At 39.7% G+C, this 26,465-nt stretch overlaps 2 protein-coding genes across 5 annotated transcripts in view; both read left to right on the top strand.

Moving 5' to 3' along the window:
- The window catches only part of RPS6KA3 (ribosomal protein S6 kinase A3), a 78,727-nt gene extending 68,942 nt beyond the window's left edge, over positions 1 to 9,785 (top strand). For all 4 annotated transcript variants that reach the window (XM_062603805.1, XM_062603803.1, XM_062603802.1 and 1 more), the window contains exons 18-22: positions 883 to 1,044; positions 1,241 to 1,317; positions 2,364 to 2,481; positions 4,375 to 4,515; positions 5,700 to 9,785. In XM_062603805.1, coding sequence (XP_062459789.1) covers positions 883 to 1,044; positions 1,241 to 1,317; positions 2,364 to 2,481; positions 4,375 to 4,515; positions 5,700 to 5,822 — 621 coding nt within the window. In that variant the 3' untranslated portion in view covers positions 5,823 to 9,785. The remainder of the gene's footprint in view (positions 1 to 882; positions 1,045 to 1,240; positions 1,318 to 2,363; positions 2,482 to 4,374; positions 4,516 to 5,699) is intronic.
- Positions 9,786 to 10,762: 977 nt separating this feature from the next.
- On the top strand, positions 10,763 to 20,323 carry EIF1AX (eukaryotic translation initiation factor 1A X-linked). The gene is made up of 7 exons (XM_062603840.1): positions 10,763 to 10,977; positions 11,968 to 12,051; positions 13,925 to 14,028; positions 15,704 to 15,754; positions 16,745 to 16,826; positions 16,935 to 17,026; positions 18,970 to 20,323. The coding sequence occupies exons 1-7, from the start codon at positions 10,962 to 10,964 to the stop codon at positions 18,973 to 18,975; spliced, it is 435 nt and encodes a 144-aa protein (XP_062459824.1). The 5' UTR covers positions 10,763 to 10,961; the 3' UTR covers positions 18,976 to 20,323.
- Positions 20,324 to 26,465: the final 6,142 nt, after the last annotated feature.

Raw genomic sequence — 26,465 nt, 5'->3', positions numbered from 1 at the left:
GGTCTGTTTAAATATTTTAAGTAAGACATTTAGATCGACTCTACTGTCTACACTATATACCCCTTTCTTTCCAGATAGCAAAGACTACAGAGGCTTTAGGCTAATTTGTCTTGTGAAGAAAATGTAACAGGTCATCTGATTTCAGAGACTGTCCTTGTAAATTCCAGGTTTTATGAAGGCTTGCTATAACACAGTTTCAAATAAGATCTGATTAATCCTGCCAGAACTTTGGCAACTTCTACAGTTTTTGTCAAGCATTTTACATCTTAATCCTCTACAAAATAGCCATTTGGAAACCACTATGGTTTGGGATTTTTTTGACATGCCAGTTCCTTAGGAGAATACCTTTTTGCTATTTTGGTTTTTTTTTGGCAGAACTGCATTAAAATTCATCCTTAATTAGGTCTTAAGTGTTTGCACTGAGATTAATTCAGATTATCTCAATGAAGAGAACGGAATACAGAGGGTTACTCCAACAGCAACTAGCATGTGGTTATGCAGCACAGTGGCACATGAGCAGCTCCAGACGTCCATGACTCCAAAAGTTACTACTAGTCAAAGGTTCTGATTTAAAGAACCTTGTAGGTATGCACGTTAAAGTAAGAAATATATATATTCACCCACTAGAACTAGACATTTGGAATCATATGTACAAATAAATTAGGGAGAAGCGGGATGTCTGCATGGGGCTTTATAATTAGTTTCCAAGTTAGAACTGTAGTACTCTAGACACCAAAGAGCATCAGAATACTGTAGCTGATATTAGAAGCTGAAAATCTGAAAGTGATTGCTGATTTGAAATTAGGTAGCAAAATTGAGAATTACAAAACCTTTCATCTTTTTAGTTGATTGTATTTAGTGGTTTATTTTATTTTTTTTTAGGTTGTTCATAGAGACCTCAAGCCTAGTAATATTCTTTATGTCGATGAATCTGGTAATCCAGAATCAATTAGAATTTGTGATTTTGGCTTTGCAAAACAACTGCGAGCAGAAAATGGTCTTCTGATGACTCCATGTTACACAGCAAATTTTGTCGCACCAGAGGTAAATACCAGGATAGCTTACATGCCTTGGTTTATTTTGATGGTGTTTTTTTGCTAGTTAGATGTTTGCGTCATTCTTGTGTAACAAGTAAAATCACTTTGTAAATATTAACAATTTGAAATCTCACTATTTGTGGCATAATCTAAGCATTTTTAAGCATTTTTCACTTCAGAAAAAAGATATTTGTCTCCCTCAGGTTTTAAAGAGGCAAGGTTATGATGCTGCATGTGACATATGGAGCCTCGGAGTTCTACTTTATACCATGCTGACTGGGTAAGGGTAATTTTAGTTTACTTTGCTGTAGAATAGCAAATCAATATAAACAAAAAGAATAATAAATGTAGGCACACTGTTGAAGATGTTTCTATCAAGCTACTGATTAATCTGGGCTTTGGCTTCAGTAGGGGTAGCATATACTTTGTCTCTAGTAGAAGCCAAATTTGCAGAGGCTGATGTGAAAAATTCCTGGCTTCTCATGTCTCATCTATTTTAGGGGTTTAATTTCTGTTTTGTGGTGATTTAGGAGTAAGAACTGATTTTTCATATGAAATTTAGCTGATTAAGCAGCATATATGTTGAAATACGTGTTGCAAATATAATTGCAATGCATGGAAGCATGATTGTGTGCAAAATCCAGCCACTGGATAGTTTGAATTGAGGCACTTAGGATATAATAAGCGCAACAAGTGCATTTATATATGCAACAGAAATTAGTATTATAAAATAAGATGAAGAATAAATTCAAGTATAGTTCCACAAGTTCAAAAGATAGTTGCTATTGCACCAGCCAAATAGATTATCTTTTTGTGATGGATTATTCAGATTGCCACTTTGGTTGAGAGTTAATTTCATCATTTTTTAGTTATTGGTGTTCTGGCAGTGGCAGCAGCAGCAAGAATGCTTATAGTAGAGCAAAGAAAATTGCTGCACCTTCCTCTATTATCAAAGCAGTATTTATTCTTTTTCAGCCTCCTCGTATAGTGTCTTCATATTTAATTTTATAACAGCTTGTTTTATTACTTCCCTAAAATGTGAAGGCTTAAAGAATACTTTATGTAATTCAGGAACTACCAGTACTTGGACTGCTATAAGAGAAAAAATCTGTTTTTCATACCAGATATAGAGGGAATGCATTCAGTGAGAACAGATCTGTTGTCAGTGCTATGCATTTTCATATGTTAAGAATAACTTTTTTACAGCTATTTGACTATCTTTGGAATGTATTTATGTTGAACTCACTGAATATTATGATCATTGATACCAACTATACAGGTCCAGGTTATGGAAGTTGTTAACATTGAAATTGTTTGTTTAAATAGCTACACTCCTTTTGCAAATGGTCCTGATGATACCCCAGAGGAGATTTTGGCCCGAATAGGTAGTGGAAAGTTCTCTCTCAGTGGCGGTTATTGGAATACCGTTTCAGAAACAGCTAAGGCAAGTATATTTGCTTTGTCCTTTGTCGGGTGAGAAATGGGTTGCAGTGTAACATGTTGCTTATAATGTATATGTTGTATCACTTATGATTGGGTAAAAATACTGATAATAGAAGTTTGTTTGCTATTTATGATCCTTTCACATTTCAACAGTCCCTCCTTGCATGTAGGAATTAAAACAGGTGTGCCTTATACTATAGCAGTTAACAGCTCTTCCTTGAAATATAGTGTATTTTATCAGCATTTGCACAATCACCCATGATGAGAAATGCTGTAATTAAAACACAAGTGGAAGCATGACATTCAAAAATTTTATAGATAATCTAAATCAGGATAATGAAAAAATTATTATAATTACCATGTGCTCCACTGATTCAGGTTAGAAAAATAAATAGTTTTTCACATTTTTCTGTTGGGTCAGTTCTTCAGAGTTATCCAGAACAGTTTATCTCATACTCTTTCGTTAGGATTTGAGCAGCTTATTCTTTTAAGTAAGAACTTTTAGTCCTTAAGGATGTCATAAGGATGTTTGTTTGTAACAAAACAAAACAAAAAAAAACACACCACCCAAAAAAAGAGGAAGAAAAACCATCCAATGAAGTATTATATTTTCTTTCTATTGCATTTGTGTGAAGTAAAAATTTAAAACAATTTTTTTGAGAGGGGAGGAGGACGTTTTTTACATCAAATTGACTCTAAACTGAAGTGTGCAATATCCTTTATTCCCCTTTTGTGAAGGGGCAGTAAAGTCCTAAAGATCCTACAAAATTGTTTACATATGTTGTGCTCTTTCTTGCTACTTGATTTGTGATGTGCTTTCTAATGTTCTGTTCACACAATTCAATCATTTTCCCACAAATCATGTAATTCATTTGATTGGACAAATCAACCTGTTAGAATAACATGTCTACACTAACCTGGTAGCATCACCTTTTTCTTCCTTCAGGGCCATTCTATTCAGTTGTACTTGGGAGTCTAGAATGAACCAAAAACTTACCAGCTATGAAAAGAAAGAAACCTTAGATTCCTTTTTAATAATATTTTTTGTGTTCAGATTCTTATTTGAATTACAAGAGCATTTTATATGAAAGTGTCCAGTATTGCTAATGTAACTGAAATTAACTTAGATCCAGATTTAGTCAACTGTGTTTCGGTACAGCTAATTACTTAATATAGAAATATTATTTATGCTTTACCCTTACTGACTGACATCTAAAGACAGCTATAAAATATTATGCTGCTGTATAAATTTGTTTTCAACTTCTTACTAATCTAAGTTCAAAAGGATAAAATATAAGTTCAAAAGGTGGTAGAAAATGATGTACCAAAACAAAAGGGTGTATCTCCTCAGATGTTGAGAGCCACTTGCATGTAAAGAGAGTAAATAGAATATAGTGTTTCATCTCAGCAGAGCTGAGTGACGTGACAGACAAACAAGACCTTACATATATGGCCAGCAGGAATACTAAAATTCAACTGTCAGCTTTCACAGGATGAAAGCTTACTACACACTGGGAAGTCATGGAAAGGAAAGGATCATCATTATTTTCTTCACCGTTCTTTTTCGCATATTGATTTCCCACATATCTGTTGTTTGTTATTGTTAAAAATGAAATACTGGTATAGTGGGGCCTCTATTCTAGCCCAGTGTGCATATTTTGATGTTTATGTATTTTGCCTTACTTAACTGGATACTTTTCTGTGTGTTACCACATTAAGTCATGTAATTAAAAGAGAAAATGTTAACATTGCCAGGCAGCTTTTCAGCATTTCAAGCTGACATTATGAATGGTTTTTTTTTATACCAATGGAATCTTCTGTTTTGAACTATGATCTGGTTTAGAGATTAAGTTTTACTATTGTTTGCATTGACTCTTTGTATATCATTTAACAGGACCTTGTTTCAAAAATGCTTCATGTTGACCCACATCAAAGGTTGACTGCAGCCCAAGTTCTTAGTCACCCCTGGATAGTTCACTGTGACCAGTTGCCTCAATACCAGCTGAACAGGCAGGATGCTCCCCATTTAGTGAAGGTAAGTACGTATTTGTTCAGCTTGCTGTCTAGCCACAGGAAGTGTAAACAAAAGGATTAAAAAAAAAAAAGGTTATGGTAGCGTGTGTTTTTTCTAAATACTATTTAAAAGTTATGACTCAGAGTTGCAATAAGCCATAAAGTGAACTTGTAATATCTAATAGGATTTCATAAGAATCCACTTGGGGGGGGCAGAATCCAAGCAAAAAACAAGTAATACATTTGAAAGACTTTAATTTTCTTAGGTTTGAAATTTATTGGACTTATACTGGGAGGCTTAATTGCCTTAACAACCAGCACAGAAGAAACTGTTCTTCTGGTAGTGAAAATGTTGTCAGATGACAACAGGGGGGCTGAAATACAGTTTGATTAATTTTACAGCTTCAGAGGAGGTTAATTGTCAGTGGCTAAAAGAAAATACTTCACGATCACAGTATAAGCTAAAAAGTCAAAAAAGGCAGAATTAATTAATATGGTATTGTACTGCTCTGTACTCTGTCTGAAACACAATCTGGTTTTTATCCTGATAAACTTTTTTCACTTTAAACAAGCAGAAAAATAAAAAATGATTGAATTCTATTTCTCTATATTCCCCCCTGCCTTCAGTCCTACATCCAAGAATCTGTCGTGCAACATAAAAGGGATCTGAAGAATATAATTAACACTCTGAGTCAGCTATTAGAAATTTCTAGCATCCAGAAACACAAGTGGAAAGAGGGAAGTTCTGATCCCACAGCTTACAACTTCCTAGCTTTTTCTTTTTTTTTTTTTTATCTTCATGTGCTGAATGATGTGGTTGAATTTTTTAAATATTGTGTTGAAAATGGAAATGATTATGTAAGTGATAAGCAGAGATAGCATCTACTGATGGGATTTCATTCCCCAACTATCTTACAAAGCATAGAGACAGAATTTAATTTAGCAATTTATACCTTCTGGGTTTGACTTTTTAAGCAAGGTAAAATTGCTTTAAATTGATGTGAAAACTATTTACTACCCTAACAAACACTCACTCCTAACACTGCTGGTATTTGAGTATTGCAGTGGTATGTTTATGTTGTAGATGAAGGTAGACTGGAATTTAAAACTCGTTCAGAAACTCTTGCTGTTAGCACTGTGTGATCTCGAGTGTGTACATCAGTCACAACATACTCTTCTTGGGTTTTTTCCCCCTCTGCCCCACAGGGTGCAATGGCTGCAACTTACTCTGCTTTGAATCGCAATCAGTCACCAGTTTTGGAGCCAGTTGGCCGTTCTACTCTTGCTCAGAGGAGAGGTATAAAAAAAATTACCTCAACAGCCCTGTGAAGTGACCTCAAACAGATACTTGGTACCATGGCATAAGATGATAGCACAAATCATGGCGACAGGTAGCATATATCTGACAGATACCTGCAAGCACACTCTGTCCCAGCTGGTACCTATAATGCTGCTGCTCCTGCTGCTGCTATTGCTTTCATCTACTCTCGCTTTAAACTGTTGACAGCAAGTTACTGATCTTACTGGAGCTTCAAATGGAGTGACAAGTGGAAACACAATGAAAATGATCAAGTTCACGATTGAATAAACCAGAAGAATCATGAATGCCACCTCTGTAAAAAATACACTGAATAAAGCACTCTGCACCACATAGCATTATTTTTATAAGGAATATTTTTTGCCCCCTAAAATATTCTTTGTTACAGGTAGAGATGGACAGTTTATGTTAAGCACTTAGCTTAAACAATCTCTTTATATTAGCACTATATACTTTGTGCCATCCAACATTTTGTATGTTTTTGTAAACAGTTCACAAGCAGTATGTTTCTGTGCTGTTTTCTTTAATGTATACATGCCTTGTTTTACTTAGATATTATTAATCATTTTGACAATTAAGTCTGATTAAACAGTTCAGCTGGATTAATCAGTATTGTAGGACAGCTCTAAAAGAAGCCTGACTGTTAAACAGCTATTGAATGTAATACTATGAATACGTATTTCTCCATGTCTGTCTTCTCTACATTTCCATGTTTTTGACACTGCATGTCATGTTATAAAAATCAGGATGCTGTTTATAGTATTCAAAACTTAAAACAGTGAATCTTTCACCATAGTATATATACAATAGGTAATATAACCCAGAGAAAAGATAATTCTTGTCTTTTGTTCCCCATACTCTCCCTTTTATTCTCTTTGATCTAATCTCTGGACTCAGGAATCATAGCTAAATCCTTTCTGATAGAGGACATTTCTATATTGTTTATTCTTATAATCCATTGTTAATATTTTATCTCTATTCTGTGACTTTTGTTTAAGATGCAAAGGATTTGTTCAGTGACTGTTGGCATTATAGAAGAAAGGCTACATTGAAGATAAAGCAAAACATATTGTCTGCTAATAAGCAGAAGCCTACAAAAAGCAGGTTTAAACTGCATTCACTGCAGTTGCAAAACTGATGGATCTGATGTTCTGTCAGTTATTTTCCGATAATTGTTATTGACATCCAAAGCAAAATGAGAAGAGAGTCATCTAGATCAGTCAGGGGCTAGAAAAGGGTCATTGTCATTTATCATGAAAATAGTATTGTCCCAGTAAGATAAGACAAAACTCTTCAGAGTGAGTGCTTCCCTTTTCCCAAGGTGGAAGCAAGTTTGTAATGATTGTGAAAGACTAATTTTCAGTACTAATATAAACTTCTAATACTCTTGGCCTCTCGGTGTCTTAAGTAATTAAAGGTGTTTTTTGACAGCTAGTCTTGAAAAATCAAATTGCCCACATGAGAACATGCACTGGAATGTGTTTGGATTCAGTCAGTGTCCCACTCCCCCAAAATGATCCACTGCATCAACTCATTCCAGATACGAAAATGGCTGTTGGGAATTCCAGCTTTAATAAATAATGGATCTGGATGAACAGCTCAGTGAATAATACAATTTAAAAACTAAAAGGTGCAATTTTGTGTTCTGCCTAAGAAGGCATTTTCTTGATTTAGGGATATTAAATTTTTTTGTGGTGATTAATTTGCTAGTTTCCCTGAAATCATCAGAGGTTTACTGAAAGGGAGAACCACCTTTATGATATCACAGATTTGATCTATATGAATGCAAGAGTGTTCCTTCTGCTACAGGTTTTTCTGAGTTCCTTGGGGAAGGGATCCCGCTTCTGTTGCCCTTAAGAATTTGTTAAATATTTAATCAATTGTGTAAAGAATTGGTTTTATGAACAAGGATTCTTAAATTTCCATACATCTTAGAAATCTGAACACACAGCTCTTGCAAGCAATTAGCATTTTTCCCTTACTTAGTGCTCTGACACTGAAGTTCCCTTGAGTTGTAGAGATGCATCTACCCCTCTTTCAAGAAGCATCTTTCACTAAAGGCAGAAAAAGGCCATTTGTTGTTTTTTTTTTTTTTTGTTTGACGCTGGCTGCAGCTCCAGAGGAATTCAGTAAAACCTTTTCTTTCAGAAAATGTATTTTCAGCTCTGCAAGCGATCAGTAAGTCAGGCTTCTCAAAACCTAGAAACCATACCTTCTGGAGTGGCTTTTAAATGTGTTAATCTAAAGATTGTGGTATCTAGTCAACAAAGGAGATTTAAAACTGATGCTGTTGAAATGAAGGGATAGCAGTAATCGCTAGTGTCAATAATAGCATTTCCGTTCAGGAAGGAATTTCTCCTGTGTTCTCGGTGTGTATATATAGCTGCCTGGCAAAGAACAGACCAAAAGGAGGAAGTGTTAAGCTGCTTTACTATTGGCAATATCCATGTTAGAGTAATATGAAAGTACTTTCAGGAGTTTTATTTTAGCCATATTTTGTGGCCCTTGAGCTCACTGGTCATTAGCCAGATAGTGAAGCAAAGTTAACTCCTACATTTTACGTATCTGCATTCTCAAGTGAGCTGTTAATTTAGACTTTACAGATGTTGCTACTGTGTTGTGTGTAAAGCAATATAGAGGGATCATTTAAAATGCTAATAGGGCAGTTTAGCACATGCTAAATCAGTATGTTGAAGTCTAGATCCACTACAGTTTGAAGTTACTTTCTAAACCAAGATATAAATGGCCCATGTATGCAGGAGGTATGTTTTACAGGCTAGAATTACATGGTAATTTTGTGTACCTTACCACCTGCTTTGGATCCATGCTTACAACTTCACGTTTATTTTTCTCATTTTGTAGCCACAGTTGGTAGATATAAAGAAATCCACATAGTGCTGCCTCAGATCCCAGCACCTTTCTATTAGAATGTGAGTACATATGACACACTGCATAACTTCATTGCTGGGCTGCTGCTTGGTCTGCAAAGCATAGCAAGTAACTCTAGGCTACAAAGTCATGGAGAATAAAAGAGGAGAACTGCAGATACAGGTGAATTTTCTGTATACAGGCCATGGTTTGCATAATGTGAAATTACCACTTAACTGTGCTTGGGAGCATGAGAGAACAGAGGGAGGAGTATAGTTGCAATACTCAATAAATGCCATCTATATCCAGTAAGGGCAAAGTTCTTTATTCATAATCACTATAATGGTGAATGAAACTTCTAAGGAGTTTTTCAAGAGAATATTTAAAACTTTTTTCTAAAGAGGCAAGGGCATAAGAAAATAGATTTACGTGTCTGGGACTTTTTTGTGTGTGTGTTGCTTTTGTAAATGTGGTGTACCAACTAAAGTTGTGTTTTTCTATTATTGGAAGGAAAGGACTCAAAGTATGCTGGCCTTAGTAAGTGGCAATGGTTAATAGATGAATTTTCACTTATGAAAATGATGTAAATGATTAGCTTTATCTTGATACTCTTGACCTAATCAAAGGGAAGGTGTACTTATGGGGGATGTAATTATTTTGCAACCTAGTTGGGGGGGGGTCTACTTAAAACATTTTTAAAAAATGACAAATTCACAGATAAAATATTTTTCTACAATTCTATACAATCATTCTTTATACTAGTTTTCTCAGCATGGCATGTACGTGAGTCTGAGGTACTGTTCCAGGACCTTGTTGAAGACTATTACAACAGCATCTCTTAGATGCTTGGCACTGCTGTCATAGAACTGAAATGCTAGTGAAAGAAAAAAAAAATGTACTGAATACTTTAAATGATTGTTTTATTCAGAGTCTGATCTAGGAAATGTTCCAATCATGCTATTAATGTGTAATTAGAACTGTTCCAGATGTAACTATGAACAGTTCTGGAAAGGTATCATTGCTTATATTCCTGTCTAATGGCAGGTTTTGTAGTCTTCAAAAGAAATTGAAATTTCTACTATGAATAAACTTTCAAACATCTTAAAGTGCTTTTCTGGTTAATCATTTGTTCTGCTCAGTTACGTAAGTTGTTCTTCATTAACACTGAAATACATTTGCAGTGTACCAAGTGTGCAGTTCTAACCAGAAAGAGCTTTTTAATAAGCAACTATTTGTCGGTTAAAATGTCACTGTATTACATAAAGTTACAGCAGCTGTGATGGAGCATGTGTGAGGATTGTAACCAGAGGTCTTGCTGAGGATGCCAAAAGGTGACTCTGAGAGGGCATGAAGACAATAACAAGCAGAAGCAAGCACAATCCCAGGGCAAGGGGCGCAGGTACCACTACCTTCCAGCTGGAGTTCACACCTTGGATCCCAGGTGTGCATCAGCACCATCCTGTAACCCAGCACAAGGCTTGATCCTGCCTAAATCCATGTTTAAATGTATTTTCGAGTAAACTGGGTGAAGGGAAGGGAAGGGACGGGAAGGGAAGGGAAGGGAAGGGAAGGGAAGGGAAGGATGGGGGTCAGTGTAACACTGGACCCCGAGGACTTGCTTTACTTCAGACTTCCCTTGCTTTCACACCCTCGGCATGCACCCTTTGGTAGATCGATGGGGCGAGACTTCTCCCGCCGCTGCTCGCCTCCCCCGGCCAGAGACCACCGCCGGAACCCCCGCCCTCCGCACCAGCTGCCGGGGTCAGGCCACACGCCCGGCACGGGGGCTGGGAGGGGCCCGCCGTGGCTGCCGGGGGACACCGCTCTCCAGCGTTGCCGCCGCGGGTCCCACGCCGAACTCGCGCACGCCCTGGTCAAACCAAAGCCAGCGGCCCGGACCGAGCGCGCCCCATTCGCCCGCCCAGCCCCGCCCCGTAGAGCCCCTGATTGGTGTCCGGTGCCCGCCAGCTGCGATGCGCCCGCCCATCAGCACGCCCATTGTGGCGTGTCCCGCCGACGCCACCGGGAGCGGGCAGGCTGGCGGGAGGACGCATGTGCAGAAAGGGCACCGCCGGGAGGCGGAGAGCCCTCCCGCTCGCTAGGAGGCGCTGTGGGTGGGATCGGCGCCCAGCAGCCGGAACGCACGAGTCAGCCCCAGCCCGGGACCCGGTCCTGGTCCCGCCGTGCCAGGAGCTGCTGCCTCCCTCCGCCTTGCGCGAGCCGCGTGAAGCCCCAGCCGCCGCCCCCGCCCGCAGGCCCTCCGCGGCTGAGCGCCCGGCGCCATGCCCAAGAATAAAGGTGAGGCGCGCTACTCTCCGCTGGGCCTCCTGCGGCCGCCCGGCCCTTCGCCGTAGCGACGAGGCCGGGTCCTGGCGCGGCCGCGCTGGGGAGGCCCGCGGAGGCTCCCCGGCCCGCCACCGTCGCTTCTCACGTGGGAGCCGCCGCGGCCCGGTGCCCGCGGGCGGGGCGGGGAGGGGGCGGAGGAGCCCGCCCGCCAGGCACCGCGCGTTGCCGTACCGGCGAGTCCCTGCGGCCGGTTCTCCCGGCAACGCTCAGGCGTGGGTCCCGGTCTGGCCCCGGTCGGGCGCGGCCCAGCGGTGTGTCGGAGGCCTCTGGGGCCTGGGCGGCCGGGAGTGGAGGCCGCGGCGGGTCCTGGCTGTCACGGGCGGCCGCCGAGGAAGCGGGCGGGTGTGCTGTGTGTATGCCTCCGTGCTCTCGCTGGGCATGGCGGCTTCTCCCTTCTCCCCAGCCCGCTGCCTGAAGGGAACAGCAGCTTTTTAATTGAGGAAGGGGTGGCGAGGAGAGTATGAGCTGCTGTTATGTGTCTTCACGAAGAGCATCTAATCCTGTTGCCACGTGTGTGCCTTTAAAAAGGGCATCTTCACTTGGAGCATAAGTCCTCCCCTGAGTATTTCAGCATTACAACAACCCCTCAAGTTACATGCAACGGGTCGTCCCACCATTATTTGTGAGGTATTTGGTTGCAACAGTCACAAAAACTGAAAATGGTGGTCTTGTGCAGATCCCTGTTGAAGGCTACTGTCATTCCAGAGAAGCCAGGACATCTTAAGTAGTGGAGGCTCTCATCGTTCAATTGCTATGTTACCATTCAGTTAAAAATTTGGAGCAAAACTGTTAAAAGCAAGCAATAAGTCTACATCTGGATAGGATACTTAGAACAGTCAATTAAAGAACAAGCATGGAAAACCTCATAAGCGTGATTATTTCATTCACTGTATTCAGAGATAGTAACACGTGCTTCTTTTCCCTTCTCCCCTTTTAATTTAGGCAAAGGAGGTAAAAATAGGCGACGAGGTAAGAATGAGAATGAATCGGAAAAAAGAGAACTGGTGTTCAAGGAGGATGGGCAAGGTGAGTCTTTAACTATAGTACGACAGTGCTGTTACTTTCATCAGAGACTGTAAGTGACGTACACTGATACACAAAAAGACATCTAGGTGTCTGAGAAATACAGAGTTATTGTGCTATAAAGAGGCGTTTGTACTGGCATTGTATTTGAATTCTAAATGACATACTTGAGTGTAGGAGGAAGACATTAGGTAAAGGGAAATTTTTAAATAGCTTCTCTGCTTAAGAATGATGTTTGTCTTTCCTTGACCTTATTGTGATGCCATGTGTAATACACTGTGTACGTAAAAATTCCCTAGAAGTCCCTTGAGTAGCTCAGTGTGAGGGTCAGTAAGCACCTGGCTTGGGTGATGTAGTTCAGTGCTGCCAGTAGTTGTCTGTGAGACACACAGTCCCACTTTCTGTTCTATACCAACTGGAACCATTTCTTGGATCTTGTGATTAGCTCTCTGAAGTCCCTGCCCTGGCAGAACAGTTCATCTCACTGTTCTCCTTCTGTCCCCTGATGTTTGGTTGAATTGGCTCTGCTTGGGACATGTAACAATTTTAAACCAGGAGCACTAGGTCAGGTCCTTTACATGGATGTTGTTGAGTAAGCCACAAGAGTGTTCAGCTGGAGGGTGATGAGTAGGTTTCCCTTCTCCACTGCCTTGTGGTGACAGTGAGATTACCTCCCTTTTGGCTTACCCTGGCTTGTGTGTCATGCTCTTGTGGTTGCTCACGTATACTCAAGGGCTTGCATAGTGACCAATTAATGAGTTGGTTTGTTCGAAATACAAGAAAAGTACTGATTTAAATCACTGTAAAATAAGTGATCTCTGAACTTATTCTTTTTTAAGTTCTTTCTGTTATTCTGTGACAGTTAAAATCAAAAAAGGAGTTGATTTTGATGCAGCTGTAAAACATAAAATCCTTTTCATCTCCCAAGCAAAGACTAATTAATGAAACATTACTCTCAGTTATTCATAGTCTCATGTGTGGCTTGTTGGACTATCTAACTTGTGCTAAGGAAAGATTTTAGAATACTGAAATACAGCTCCAACTAATTGAGAAATTACTTTTTTCCTGGCGAGTATGGACAGTCAGATAATGGTATAATTCTTACTAGCTTTATAATAATAATAATGTTATGATTCTTACTAGCTTTATTATTTTCAGTTAAATGGTAATACATTACACTGCAGACTTTAATAGTATGTGGAGTGTTTCAGTAGTGATTTCTGGAACTTGATGAGGGAAAGACATTAAATACAAGGTAAGATACTGAGGGTGGGTGTTGGAGAAAAGTTTCATAGCTCTCAGCTGACGCCTGGTCCTTGCCTTTCAGACAGTATCTGGGAACAGCAGAACATGTCCTTTCAAGAGCAGCATTTTTCCCCACAGAGCCTCTGCAGGAGGCAGAGTATCAGTATACAGGATGTGCCGCTTTCTTCTCTTCCCTCAGTGACACATAAGATTTTGTCACTTAGCACAGGTGCTAAGTGTCATAAAGTTTCAAACTGTGTGTGACTTGACAGTTCCAAAAACTATCTGTAGTAAGCATTTCAGAGGGAGCAAGAGCATGGATACAACTAAGAATGAGCGATGTTTGAAAGTGTCAACAGTGATAAGAAAAGTGGTACATTCAGCAGCCTGTGTGGCTGATGAAAGCTCCTGTCCGTTGTCCATGTTTGATAAAATGTTACAGCAAATTTTGGTTACAGTAGCAAAAGTTATTGGTTGTTTCATAAAGCTGCTGTATTTGTTTAGAAGTTTTGCTGTGTGGCACTTAGTTCAAGGTGGGCTTGGTAACAGGTGGACTCAATCATCTTAAAGGTCTCTTCCAACCTAAATGATTCTGTAATTCAATGATTCTGTATGTTACCATCTCTTTCAGAATATGCACAGGTGATCAAGATGTTAGGCAATGGAAGACTGGAGGCATTATGTTTTGATGGTGTGAAGAGGTTATGTCATATTAGAGGGAAGCTAAGAAAAAAGGTAACTCTGAAGCATTGCAATAGAAAACAGTGGCATTATGCATGATACGTAATTATAAAAATTTACACATTACAAAATAGGTCATTACAAAAGTTAACATTTCTATTGTATTTAATATCTTAGACTTATTTTTTGATAGTAAACTAGCTTGTTCGTGTTTTGATAATACACTTGTTTGTATTGCCAGCACAGAAATTGGCTTTGGCTTTTGCGTGAAGCTGGCAGTTGAAGGGCTGCCTTTGGATGTGTGTATTTTAGGGGAGATGCTTTTTTTTGTCTGCTTGTGAAATGCCATTTTTTTACATTCTTGAAAGTTATGTGTATATGGATAATTAAAAAGATCCCTAATTGTAGGTGGGAAACCTGATGACTGTTTGGAAAGTCGGCATGTTTTGTCTGGGACTAGATCAGTACTTACTTGCCAGGAGAACTTCTATTAATGTGAAGATTGACACCTATCGTAGGAAAATGAAAGTGTAAGAGGGTTGTCTGAAGCCACCATTTTTGTATGCTGTTTCCCAAAACCAGTAAGAATCAGGGTTGTATAGATTCGCTTGGTTTGATCCGGGGAGGAACTGAATAATTATCATCATCTCACCAGATGACTATCTGAGAATAATTCAATAAGGGTGGTTTGGGAAGGTTTCTTTGCAGCTTCCCACAGGCATCTCAGATACTATCGTTTCATTGTTGACTTCATCTGTTCCCGAAGTACTTTCCTGCAAAGCTGATCTGCAGTAGTGTTTACCTTCCAGGAGGTCAGGTGTACATGTTTGTATCTTAACCTTGCCATCTGCGGATGCATATCTTAACCTTGCCATCTGACAAGGTTGCCCCTTGTCAGATGTTACAGCTTTCTGTCCTCTGCTTGTGTATGTACCGTACAGAGGAGTTCCTCTCAGTCTGTTCCCAACAAAACAGATGTTCACTGTGTTCATTCTGGATTGTTCCACCTGTTTGGTTTGGAGACCAGTGAATCTTGGTATCAAGAGTGAGCCCTGCTAGCTGCTGCAATGCACTGCAGTAAACTGTTGAAGGTAGTAGAGAATGTGCATAGATAAATGCTGAGTGCTGCAGAACTGTTTTCTTGCTGCAGAAAGCATCACTTATCTAGTTCTCAAGTCTAAAATAAAGGAAGTCTCAACTGAAATATATTTAATCTCAAAAACAAAAAAAGCTGATGTGAGATAGAACTATCACTATTAGCATGTCCTGTTTTGCAGGTTTCTGGCTTTGGTTTGACTGATTAGCATAGTCAGTTACTAGAAACAACTCCATTCATTTTCCTCTGCTCTTCACTGTGTGTGTCCCTCACCCCTTTCATCTGGTTGTCTTGCACTTTTTGCCCCTGTGGAGCTCAATTCACAGACTGGTGGCCTCATGGATTATTTCTGTTCTCTCAGAACATGTTGGCTCGGAGCTCATCAAATAAAGTTGTTTTACCTTACTAATAGCTACATATAATGTGAAATAATGTATTTGTGAGTATTTATGACCTTGGTTTTGCTGTTAAAATATGAAATTGGGTATCTTCATTTTACTGGTTATAAAGTGAAATGTTGGCTGTACTGAAATTTTTCATGTGTCTCAGTAAACTTAAGTATGCAGTTTGACTCTTGTGTTATACCGCAGAAGTTGAGTTCCTGCAGTATAACATACGTTTTTTCTCTTTCAGGTTTGGATAAATACATCTGATATTATATTGGTTGGCTTAAGAGACTACCAGGTAAAAATACAGTGTAATTTGCCAATGAAGAATATCTTAAAAACAGCACTTTTAATGCTAAATAGCATCAGATATCATAAGGAAATCCCCATCTAACTTTCTTTTAATTTGTATTCAGTTATGATAAATTATTACTTTTAGTTTCCTCGTATTACAGAAAGATTGTCATGAGTAGATGAGAAATCCTGGTTCAACTTGTTCTTCTAAATTGCACCTTGAGTCTTTGTGAATGAAGGTGCTTACTGGCATCACACTGGCATCATTGACTTCTTCTTGTCAGGCATAGCTGTTTGATGCTTGGATCCTGTGATATAAGGAGGATTGAGCCAAGCACCAATTATTTTATTGTGATAATCAGAATTTTTGGTAGTCAGAATTTTGGAGCCTTGATGTTTAGGCTTTTACCTTAGGAGGCCAATTTATCAGTGGTCAGTTTCTACTTAAATTTCAAAAAACAGAGTAGCGTAATTTTGCCTAATATAAAGGTTAATAGAAAACAGTTGTCAATTTTTTATTAGGTAAATGCTTTTTCACAAATGTTAGTGTTATGTCATCAGTGGTTTGAAGATAGATTCAATTTCTGAAACATGTACTGGAGTTGTAAACCATCTAGGATACTGTTATTTGCTGTGTACATTAAACTACTTGAACCTAGGAAGTTTTAACTTTCTGACGGACCACCAGACACCTCACTGTGTGTGTTCTCTGAAGAAAGATTAATTTCAAAGGCATTAAACGACTTCTTAAATTACTTAAAATAGGAGAAAATTAAGTTATCACCCCAATGAAATTAAAATATTCTACAAATGAGCAATTTCTGCTTCACATTTAGAGAAACTGAAGGGGAAGGAGGAACAAGATATTCTCATGTAAATAATAATATGTGTGGTTCTTCCGAAAATAAGTTAGGTGTTAGTAGTCTGCTGAGGTTAATAGGGAGATTTTTTTCCTTCATAGATGACTAATACATTCTAATAAATTCTTATATAGGATAACAAGGCTGATGTTATTCTAAAGTATAATGCAGATGAAGCCAGAAGTCTGAAAGCATATGGGGAGCTTCCAGAACATGGTAAGAATCTTTTCTGTTCAAATGGGAAGTTCGTAGTGGACAAGAATATTCAATCTGTCTTTACTTGGTGTGAGTGCACTCCTTTAACTTCTCCAAATCCCATTTTAGCTAAAATCAATGAAACAGACACATTTGGTCCTGGAGATGATGATGAAATCCAGTTTGATGATATTGGAGATGATGATGAAGATATTGATGATGTAAGTAGTAAATATATATTTTGTGTCACCTTTGGCAATAAGCTCTTTTTTCTTGGTTTTGAACAAGTAAAGTAGTACATGGTTGTTCAGAATAGCTCACCTTCTCAGGGACCGCTTCAGAAAGCGGTGTGGACATATGCCTGCCAGCTTTCTGTTATCTCATCTATACTACAATCATCTTCTAGTTGACCACTAAGGAAATAGTATGCTTAGTGTCATACTATTAAAACATACCTGGAGAGAGGCTTCTCGTTACCCATAGGACGTCAAAGAGAAAATCAGTGTCATTTGTCCCCAAAGACCTAGAGTTACATAGCAGCGTCCATTCAAATGACCATGTGTGTGTGCACACGAAGGGTTGCAGTTACACAAGTTGTTAACTACATACATGAATGTAGCTGGGTGTGTTCATACATTCAGTTCCTTAAAGGGTCAGAAAGATGTCTCAAGCAGCAGGCACAGTGATTGGTGGGTCAGCTCCTGTGCCACATAGGGCAGCTCAGTCATAAATTGCTGATGCAAGCTGTGCGGGACACCAACTGCTGGAAAAAGTTGCAGGTTATATGGGTGTCCTGGCAAACTGAATAAACACTTAGGGGTTTTACCTTTCTGCTTCCTCTGTACTTTAACAGCCTCACTAATTAATTGTAACTACAGAAGTCATTGAGGGATTTATATTCTTAAAAACCAAAGCTTTTTTTTTCCATTTTTGTTTACATAAAAATCGTAAAATGCTGCATCTTGGGTAGTTACTAAAGTTTAACCATAATCCTGATTGTCACCATCGGCTGTGTTTCTGCTTGTCACCAAGACTATGCACACTCCTACATTGTAGTAGTAATACTGTTGTAATTCAAATCATACAGCAAATTGCAGAATTAGAATGTGCTGTGAAGGGTTTTCTAAGATGATGCACTTTATTTTGCAGTTGACACTGTGTAGGGTCAACTGGCTGAGAGGTTAAGTAGTAGTGTACTGAGCCAGTGAGTTAACTTAATTGGATAGACTGTTCTAAGTATATTATTATGTTTAATTCTTCATCTTTTTAGTCCTCTCTGAGTTGGCAATATGATTAATCCTCTTTAAGTGCTAATATTATTTTGACTTTCTGAGGTTCTCAGTGTATTATGCATTAGATCAGATATTTTTAAAATATCAGAATCTTGATGAATTTTTCTTCAGCCTTTTGAAAATTTCACTTTGGACCTGTCAGTGGTTGAGCTGACTGGAGATTTAGCTTACTGAAGCTAGAGACACTTCCTAGTACTGCATGCTTTTAATAATGAAGTATTGTAAGATGTCAAAGTGATAAGTAGCTGTAGGAATATTGAAGTAATAAAATTTGCAAACTGATGGATCTTTGTGTGAGATAATGTATTTGAGTTTTTAAGCTTCTGTCAGCTATCCAATATACTGTTAGTATCATGCTTTAAGAAAGGAAAAGATGTCACGAGATAAAATGTGAATAACCTTTCTGAGGATCATTCTAGTCTACCTAGAATGAAGTGTAGCTTCCAAGGTCAGAGTTAACGTGAAAGACTTGGTGGAGTCTTTCCTGTGTTGTTTATGTCAGAAGAACGGTTAAAAAAACATTCATTCTGCCATCAAATTAATTTGACAGTCACTACTTAGGGAGATTACCCTTAAACTCAGGTTTGGTTGCTGTTTTGAGAATCATGAGCTAATTTATGTGCACTCTTGATGCATAGTTATGTTGGCAGAATTACTCGACTGTGTAACTATAGTAACAGTTGTGGTGAGGTCGTAAGAGGAGAGTAATTGTTCACATGTGAAGAAAACAGGATATGAGCTGAGGCAAAAGCAGTACTGTACTGCCTTCAACAAGTCTCCTGTTGAACTGTAAAAATAACTTTAAAGAAAGAGCTACCTGATGAAAAAATGCATGTGAATTAAATACATGGTGTGGTGTTTTTGCTTTTCAGATCTAATTTGGAACAGAGGTTTACATTCCGACTTTTTTCCTCCACGGATTATTCTACATTGATATTTCGATTATTTTTTGGGGTGGAGTCCCTTTCTTTTAAGAAGACTGAAAATTCTCAGTAAAGAGTGTAGTTTGTTACATCAAAAGGGTTTATTTTCAGTGTTTGTTTAAAGTATTTATATTTCTTTAGAAATGGATAATGCTGGATTATCACAAAGGTTCAATGAAATGCCACAAATATTTTGTCTCTTCACCAATTAGAGCTTTTATCTCTGGATGTGAGATGCAGTGACATGGGCTGTAAAAGACTGCATTTTTGCCTCTTCCTTTTTCATCACTACAATTCCATTTAAATTTCCAGTATTTTGAAATAAAAATTGTTTACCCTGTAATTATCATGAATTTTGATTAAATGGAAATGCCCAATTCAGATTAGTATCAAATCATACTATGCAGTGTCTGACCTTATACCCCTTGCCTTGATGTTATCTTTAAGAAGATTTTGATAATATAAAAGGAAGGCAGAGATGTGCATTTAAATACATAATGCATGATCAATCTGCTTTTCACGTCTAGTAGCATGCTGCTATTTTTATACTGATTTTGATAATTAAAAACACTCATTATTTCAAAGATGTAAATTCGCCACAGTGGAGGGGTGGGGGAGAAGTAAAGATAAAAAGTAAGCAGCATCTCAAATTTGCAGTTGTTGAAAACTCTCTTGTTTGGTGTAGTTGCAAGTCAAGCTGCAGTTGCAGACGGTGAACACTGGGCGGCACCCTACTGAACAGGGATACGTTGATCCAAAACATCAGCAGTTGGGTTTGTACTGGAAAATACATTAAAAAGTTTTTCCCCAAAGCGAATGCTTAACATTCTTGATATGTTAAACATGTAGAATATTTTTACATTATAGAAAAGGTTACGTTAAGACTAGAGTTTTATTTTAATCTCGAATTCCATACAGTGTAAGATACAATAGTAAAGCTTATGTGAACTTCAAATTAACAGTAAAAATGAAAAATCAAATTTGTGTCAAACGCAGGAAAAGAGACTTTTCAACCAGAATAAACCCCTGAAATAAACTAATGGAAAGGTTCTTCTCCACCTTCAGACAGGAGGAGTCAGTTCAGACGCTGAATAAAGACTAACGTCATCATGCAAATATTATTTTGTGGTAGCCTTAGTTTCTTTGTCTTCAATTATGTATTTAACAACTCTGAAAGCAGGTTAATGGAAAACTTCCTTTTGTGCCATAAAAATCTGATTTTTTGACACTTGTATTCATAAACAGTCTTTTTGGTATGATGTAAAGTGACTACCCCAATAGATAAAACCAAAATGGCTTTAAATACGGAGTGGCCTCATTGCTTTACATGGTTTTTGATGACAAGTTCTATGCTACAGCTGAACTTCCAGAGCTTTTGTGAAAATGTCTTCTCTTTTACTTTTTTATGTCATGATAATGTCTATTTTTCTTACATGGATCTGGTATCTTATTTGAGGGATAACATTTTCTTAGTATTAAGTTATTTTGCCAAATGGTTCATGGGTTTTAAACATTTGTGGTAAAAACTTGCTAAACATTGGGAAAAGATACTACCAATACAGCATTCTTAACTCCACTGATCTTAAAGTACATGAACTTACTGTTTTTGTGTGCCTTTAAGGTTCAGTTGTGAAGCAATATAGGTGCTGCAGTGTTTCAGAATCAGGTTTTCTGCTTTCCTCAACCTATTAAGCAGACTAGGAACAGCTCTGAAAATGGTTAAAAGTTCTCAGACCTGATCTTGAGGTCCAACTTATTTCACTGTACTGGAGTTCTTCAGTATAGCAGAGACTTCAGCTGTGGGACAAAGATGAAACTGTTCCTGGCAAAATTGCTTATGTTTGCCCTCAGGTTCCTTCCAGTCTTCATTGCTCTTGGCTTGTGTCTGGCTCAGCCTAAACTCTGTAGGGTTTTTAAGGAAATTTCCTATTTAACTATGGATTTCTTATCAATGCTCTGGTGGAACACTGTCTGGTTCCTACTTACAAGCTAGGCAACGTTACCTTCCCTGAATACACTTCCTCATTTTGTTTTTCTGTCCCCTGCTAAAGTTTCTTCTGTAGCCCAGTCTGAGCAGCTTTATATTGTCCCTTCTTGCTTCTTTTTTCTTTGTGGAGGGGAAAACAACTTGTACAAGTAGCTCTCTTCCCGGCATCTCCACATGACAAACAGTGGAAGAACAGAAGCTGTCAGGTAGAGCCTTGCAAGATTGCTGGCTGTGAAGCCATGGAATGTGCTCCATCTGTAACAGTGTTTTCTAGTTAAATTTTTAGTAATTCTCATTTAATTTTGAGAAGTGCTGCTGCCTTTTCACCTGTAGTGTGAAATTGGAAGTAGGGATTCAAAAACTAATTCCCTGCAGCTGAAGTATAAACTTTTTGTTCCCTAAGATGTTTCCCACTTTGAGGTCTTCCCTCTGATTAAAACTTTGAAACATGATTTTTGTTCATTGTTCCAAATCTTCTTTGCCTCTTTACAATGGGGCAGGTGTGCATTTGATTTTCCACCCTAATCCTTAGCAGATACAGTCCAGACACACTAACTGAAAAAAAAAAGTATATTGTTAAAAGCAAAACAAAACCCTCTCCTTATGCAAGAGCATGAGGAGGAGCCAGTAACCCATCATTATTGAGCTCTGTGCCATGTACTTGTTATTACTGATAGGTTTTATCATACGACTGCACTGTTTGTGCTAGCATGGATATATGTGGTACTGTGTGCTAGTGCCATGCATATATATGATCATATTGGTTTGCATGGCAAGGATTTGGTAGCAGGGGCTAAGGGAGTGGCTTCTGTGAGAAGCTTCCCCAATGTCCAATACAGCCAGTGTCAGCCAGCTCCCAGATGGACCTGCTGCTGGCCAAGGCTGAGCCCATCAGTGATGGCAGCATGACTGTGGTAACATTTAAGAAGGGGAAAAAGTTACTGCACAACAGCAACCGCGGCTGGAGAGCGGAGTGAGAGACTATGAAGGCAACAGCCCTGCAGACTCCAAGGGCACTGCAGAAGCAGGGGAGGAGGTGCTTCAGACATTGGAGCCTGTGATGCAGACCATGGTGAGGCAGCCTGTTCCCCTGCAGACCATGGAGGTCCATGGTGGAGCAGATCTCCACCTGCAGCACATGGCGGATCCCATGCTGGAGCAGGGGGTTGCCAAAGGAGGCTGTCATCCCATGGGAAGCCTGCACTGGAGCAGGCTCCTGGCAAGACCTGTGGTCCTACGGAGAGAGGAGCCCACACTGGAGCAGGTTTGCTGGAGGACTTGTGACCCCATGGAAGGGACCCACGCTGGAGCAGTCTGCTCCTGAAGGACTGCACCCCATGGAATGGAGCCCCACTGAAGCAGTCTGTTCCTGAAGGACTGCACCCCATGGAAGAGACCCACACTGGAGCAGTTCATGAAGAACTGTGACCTGTAGGAAGGACTCATGTTGGAGAAGTTAGTGGAGGACTGTTTCCCATGGGAGGGACCCCACGGTGGAGCAGGGAAGAGTGTGAGGAGTCCTCCCCTGAGGAAAAGGGGGCAACAGAGACAACATGTGATGAACTGACCACAAGCCTCATCCCCTGCACCTCAGGAGGTGAGGAGGTGGAGAATTTGGGAGTAAAGTTGAGCCTGGTGGCGAGAAGGTGTTTTATGTTCTGGTTTTATTTCTCATTATCCCACTCTGATTTGATTGGCAATAAATTGAACTGATTTCCCCAAGCTGAGCTGTTTTGCCCATGACAGTGACTGGTGAGTGATTTCCCTGTCCTTATCTCAACCCATGAGCCTTTTGTTAAATTTTCCCTCCCTTATCCAGCTGAGGAGGGGAGTGATAGAGTGGCTTCAGTGAGCCCTGGTGTCAGCCAGGGTCAGTTCACCACAGTGATACATGCTATACATAGATATGGTACCATGTGTATATACACGCACATTTACATTAGTGTGTAGTATACAACCTGGTAGAGATTAGAGTGCCACAATGCTTGCTCTGTAATCTGAGTGATGTCCACAATGAAAGTGAGCTGGTGACCAAGGGTGGCGGTTTGCTCAGCGTGGTGCCCGACTGTACTGACCAGGTTCTTCTGTGATGATCAGCTGGGACTCACTGCATGGAAACTAGTGCCAGGACTGCCGCTCCCTGCAGCCCCCTGGTGATAAGGTAAGTCCTGTTTCAGGTGAGTTGGGGTATTGACTGTTTCTGCTGTTGAGCAAGCTCCACTCTAAGCCATAATTATTTGCTGTTACTGAACACAGGTATGGGACTTGAATACTTGTGTCACAGGAGTTACTAGAGGACTCAAGCCTAGCTCTTCCTCCATGAAGAGGAAAAGCTAGGACACATGGACACTATGCTGTCCTATAGGCAGTTCGACCACTTCATAGGAGTGAGCACTTAAAAGAAGTGCAGCCTTTTGGAAGACACATGGAAAGAGGAAAATCTCATCTGAAATAATCTTGAGTGCAGCTTTATTTGTCCCTGTAAACTTGAGGCCTGTTGCTGGCTTCGTGGAGGTACCTGTTGGCAGTGCTTTCTAATTGTGGTACAAACCCATGAATCTTCAGATTTTATTTCTCATGCCGTGTATGCCTGTCTCTTTGGAGAAGAGGCCATCAGGAAGCATGCCTTTCATACCAAGCAAGAGCTGGAGTTCCTATTGATTAATTCCAGTTGCTTGTGCTGTATCTTGCTCATCAAATTTAATGCCAAAGATCAACTTTGTGATTATAAAATACAACTTCAACCAAATAGAGAAGCTGAAAACAGTGAGTAGCTTCATGTAGTAATTCCATCTAGGAAGTAGATACTAGTGGCAGGGTACCACTGGAAGTGCCTAAAGACTTGCTTCTTTCAGGTACTTGTTTGCTCCTTGGCCATACTTGGGATCCAGAAATTTTAATTACACTAATTATATTTCCAGGCTTTTCTTTAGATGCTTAGTGGGGCAAAAACACATAGAAAGAATACATAGGTGAGACTGTTGTCTGTCTTATGAGTTGCTTTTTCTTCATGTTTTCATAATGTGCTTAAGCAGAAGCTGAAAGAGGCCTGGTAACAGTGAAAGGCTCTGTTACTGCAACCACACCTAACACTAAATTCTTTTTTGAAGTACTCTCAGTGTATTCTGTAGGCACTTATTCTTCCCTCTTACAAAAGCTGGTAGCTCATATTTGTGTGTTTAGGCTGTGATAATTTAGGAGTGTCTTCTGCGGTCACCAGCATCTGGATTCCTTAATCAGCCCTACTTTATGGTTAAATTAATGAGTTTTATTCCCAATTGAGGAAGAGCATCAGAAAAATGCCTTTGCGTGCTTGGCCTCTGGAGGGTGCAGACAAGCAAAAAAACAAACCATCCTCGGCAGATGAGAGCAAGCAGATTGCTTCTAACTTGTAGGTAAAAAGAGTTCTAACTTTTAGGTAAAAAGAGTTCTAAAGAACAAGCTGACCCAGGCATGTAAGTACAGGCTGAGGTCCAAGCCTGTCACTGACGGGAACACTTGATGGATACTACTGGTTCCATCTATAGTAAATATAGCTAAGAGCAGCAGATATACACCCAGACTCACATGGGTTATATACATCCCACTATCAGTGGTCCATTCTGTCAGAGAGGATTCAGCTTTGTGGCAGTCTTGAAGACAGTGACAGGACTCTGCAGTTACTCTAGTCTCTGGGCTGAGAGGAAAGTCAAGTACTGTGAAGTGCTTGAGCAAACAGCTTGTGACTTACAAGCTTTTAAAACTAATTGGAGCAGACAGTGGGGGAGTGGGGAAAGATGCATTAAGGAGGTTTCTGAGGAGAATTTTACCCTTGCTGCCTGACTCAAGTGAAAGATCTCCCTGCTCATGACTGGAACTGGAGATATATATATAGAAGCTACAGTGGTTAAAGCTGTGGCTGTGGAGGCTTGCTGAGAAGCCCAAAACCCTGAGAAGATGTGGAAGACCTTGCCTTCTTCTGAACCTAATGGACAGTGACTGTCCCAGTTTGCCTTGTCAAATTGCTCTGGAATAGGTCTGGGATGTTAATTATCAACTGACGGAGTAGGTGGCTGACCAGAGGGACTCTTGCAACAGCTCTGTCATAGGAACCTTTGTGTCTTAAGCAAGTAACAATATGCAGCTAGATCCTCAGTTTTGCTGAAAATGGCAGAAGTAGTCAGTGCTAAGTAGTGGTGCAGGGTGTGCTGGAATATAGAGATGGATCTTCAGACTGGCAATACCACCTCACAGTCCCCTGCTTCTAACTGGCTGCAGCATAGGAGCCTGAGTAGAAATGGAAAGGAAGAAGCCTTGAGTTGTTAGTGTGTGTAGGGATAGGTTTCCTCTAGACTTGGTAAATAGCTTCTTAAGCTCTGGAGAAATAGTATTTGTACTCTTGCAGCTGTTAGTCTAATCACAAGGACCTGCAGTATCTTAGTCTCAGTTAACCTGTGGCTTATGGAATACTTAATGAAATATTCAATTCTTTGTTCCTAAATGGCACTAGCCACTTTCAAAAAGTATGTGTGCATCTACTGATTTTAGTATTCATAAAGATATCAGATGGTTCTGTCAGACCTTTCAGCTGAAAACATATTAAAAGATGCCCTAAGACCCATTGGTGTGGTTGTCCAGTCTTAGTGTATTCCACTTGAGTCACTGAGTCAAAAGTAATGGGCACCCTGTATCCTGCTGTGGTTGTCAGCTCCACCCCCTTAATAGCAGCTTATACCACTTGTAACCCAGTTAACCAGAGAATTGGCCAGCAAGCATGATGTGGTTTAAGCCCAGCTAGCAACTCAGGCAGCTGATTTAAGCCAAGCAGCAGGCAGCTGCTTTGTCACTCCCCCTACTCCCCAATGGGATGAGGAGGAGAATCAGATGAAGGTAAAACCCAAAGGTTGAGATAAGAGCAGTTCAATAATTTAAATTAAGTAAAATATAATAACAATAGAAATAGTAACTACAGTAACAAAATTGTTATTAATAATAGGGAAAACAAACAAACAAACAAAAAAAACAAAACAAAAAAAAAAAAAAAGGAGAAATGTATATGCAGAAAACACAAGATACCCAGCCTGACCCGAGCAGTGATCTAACCCTTCTGGGTAACTGCCCCCAGTTTATATACTGGGCATGACGTGCTGGGGTAGGGAATACCCCTTTGGCTAGTTTGGGTCAGGTGTCCTGTCTCTGCTTCCTCCTGGCTTCCCATGTCCCTCCTCCCTGGCAGAGCATGAGATTGAAAAGTCCTTGGTCAGAGTACTTAGTTGCTGGCTGGACTTAAACCACAACAGACCAGAAAGCTCTTTCCAATATAGGGCATCAATTTCATCAAGGTGTTGGAAATGTACAACAGCATAGGTGGTGTTTCACTAAAATGTAAGCATGCCACCTATAAGTGAAACAAATATTGGTGTTTTGTTTGTTACAATAACACCAACTAATGAAATATTTGCTGAAAAGGAAGTGGAAA

This window comes from Pezoporus occidentalis, unplaced genomic scaffold (genome assembly GCF_034315485.1).
Source record: "Pezoporus occidentalis ecotype Australia unplaced genomic scaffold, CSIRO_AGI_Poc_V1 ctg81, whole genome shotgun sequence".
Lineage (NCBI taxonomy): Eukaryota > Metazoa > Chordata > Aves > Psittaciformes > Psittacidae > Pezoporus > Pezoporus occidentalis.
Note: the sequence above shows the minus strand (reverse complement) of the source record. Positions and strands in the feature narration are given on the sequence as shown.

What these genes read in the sequence shown, in the direction of transcription:
- EIF1AX (XM_062603840.1), top strand. An exon ending in GTTCAAGGAGGATGGGCAAG is followed by an intron (nt 12,052 to 13,924) that starts GTGAGTCTTTAA and finishes CATCTCTTTCAG; the next exon opens with AATATGCACAGGTGATCAAG. An exon ending in TTGGCTTAAGAGACTACCAG is followed by an intron (nt 15,755 to 16,744) that starts GTAAAAATACAG and finishes ATTCTTATATAG; the next exon opens with GATAACAAGGCTGATGTTAT.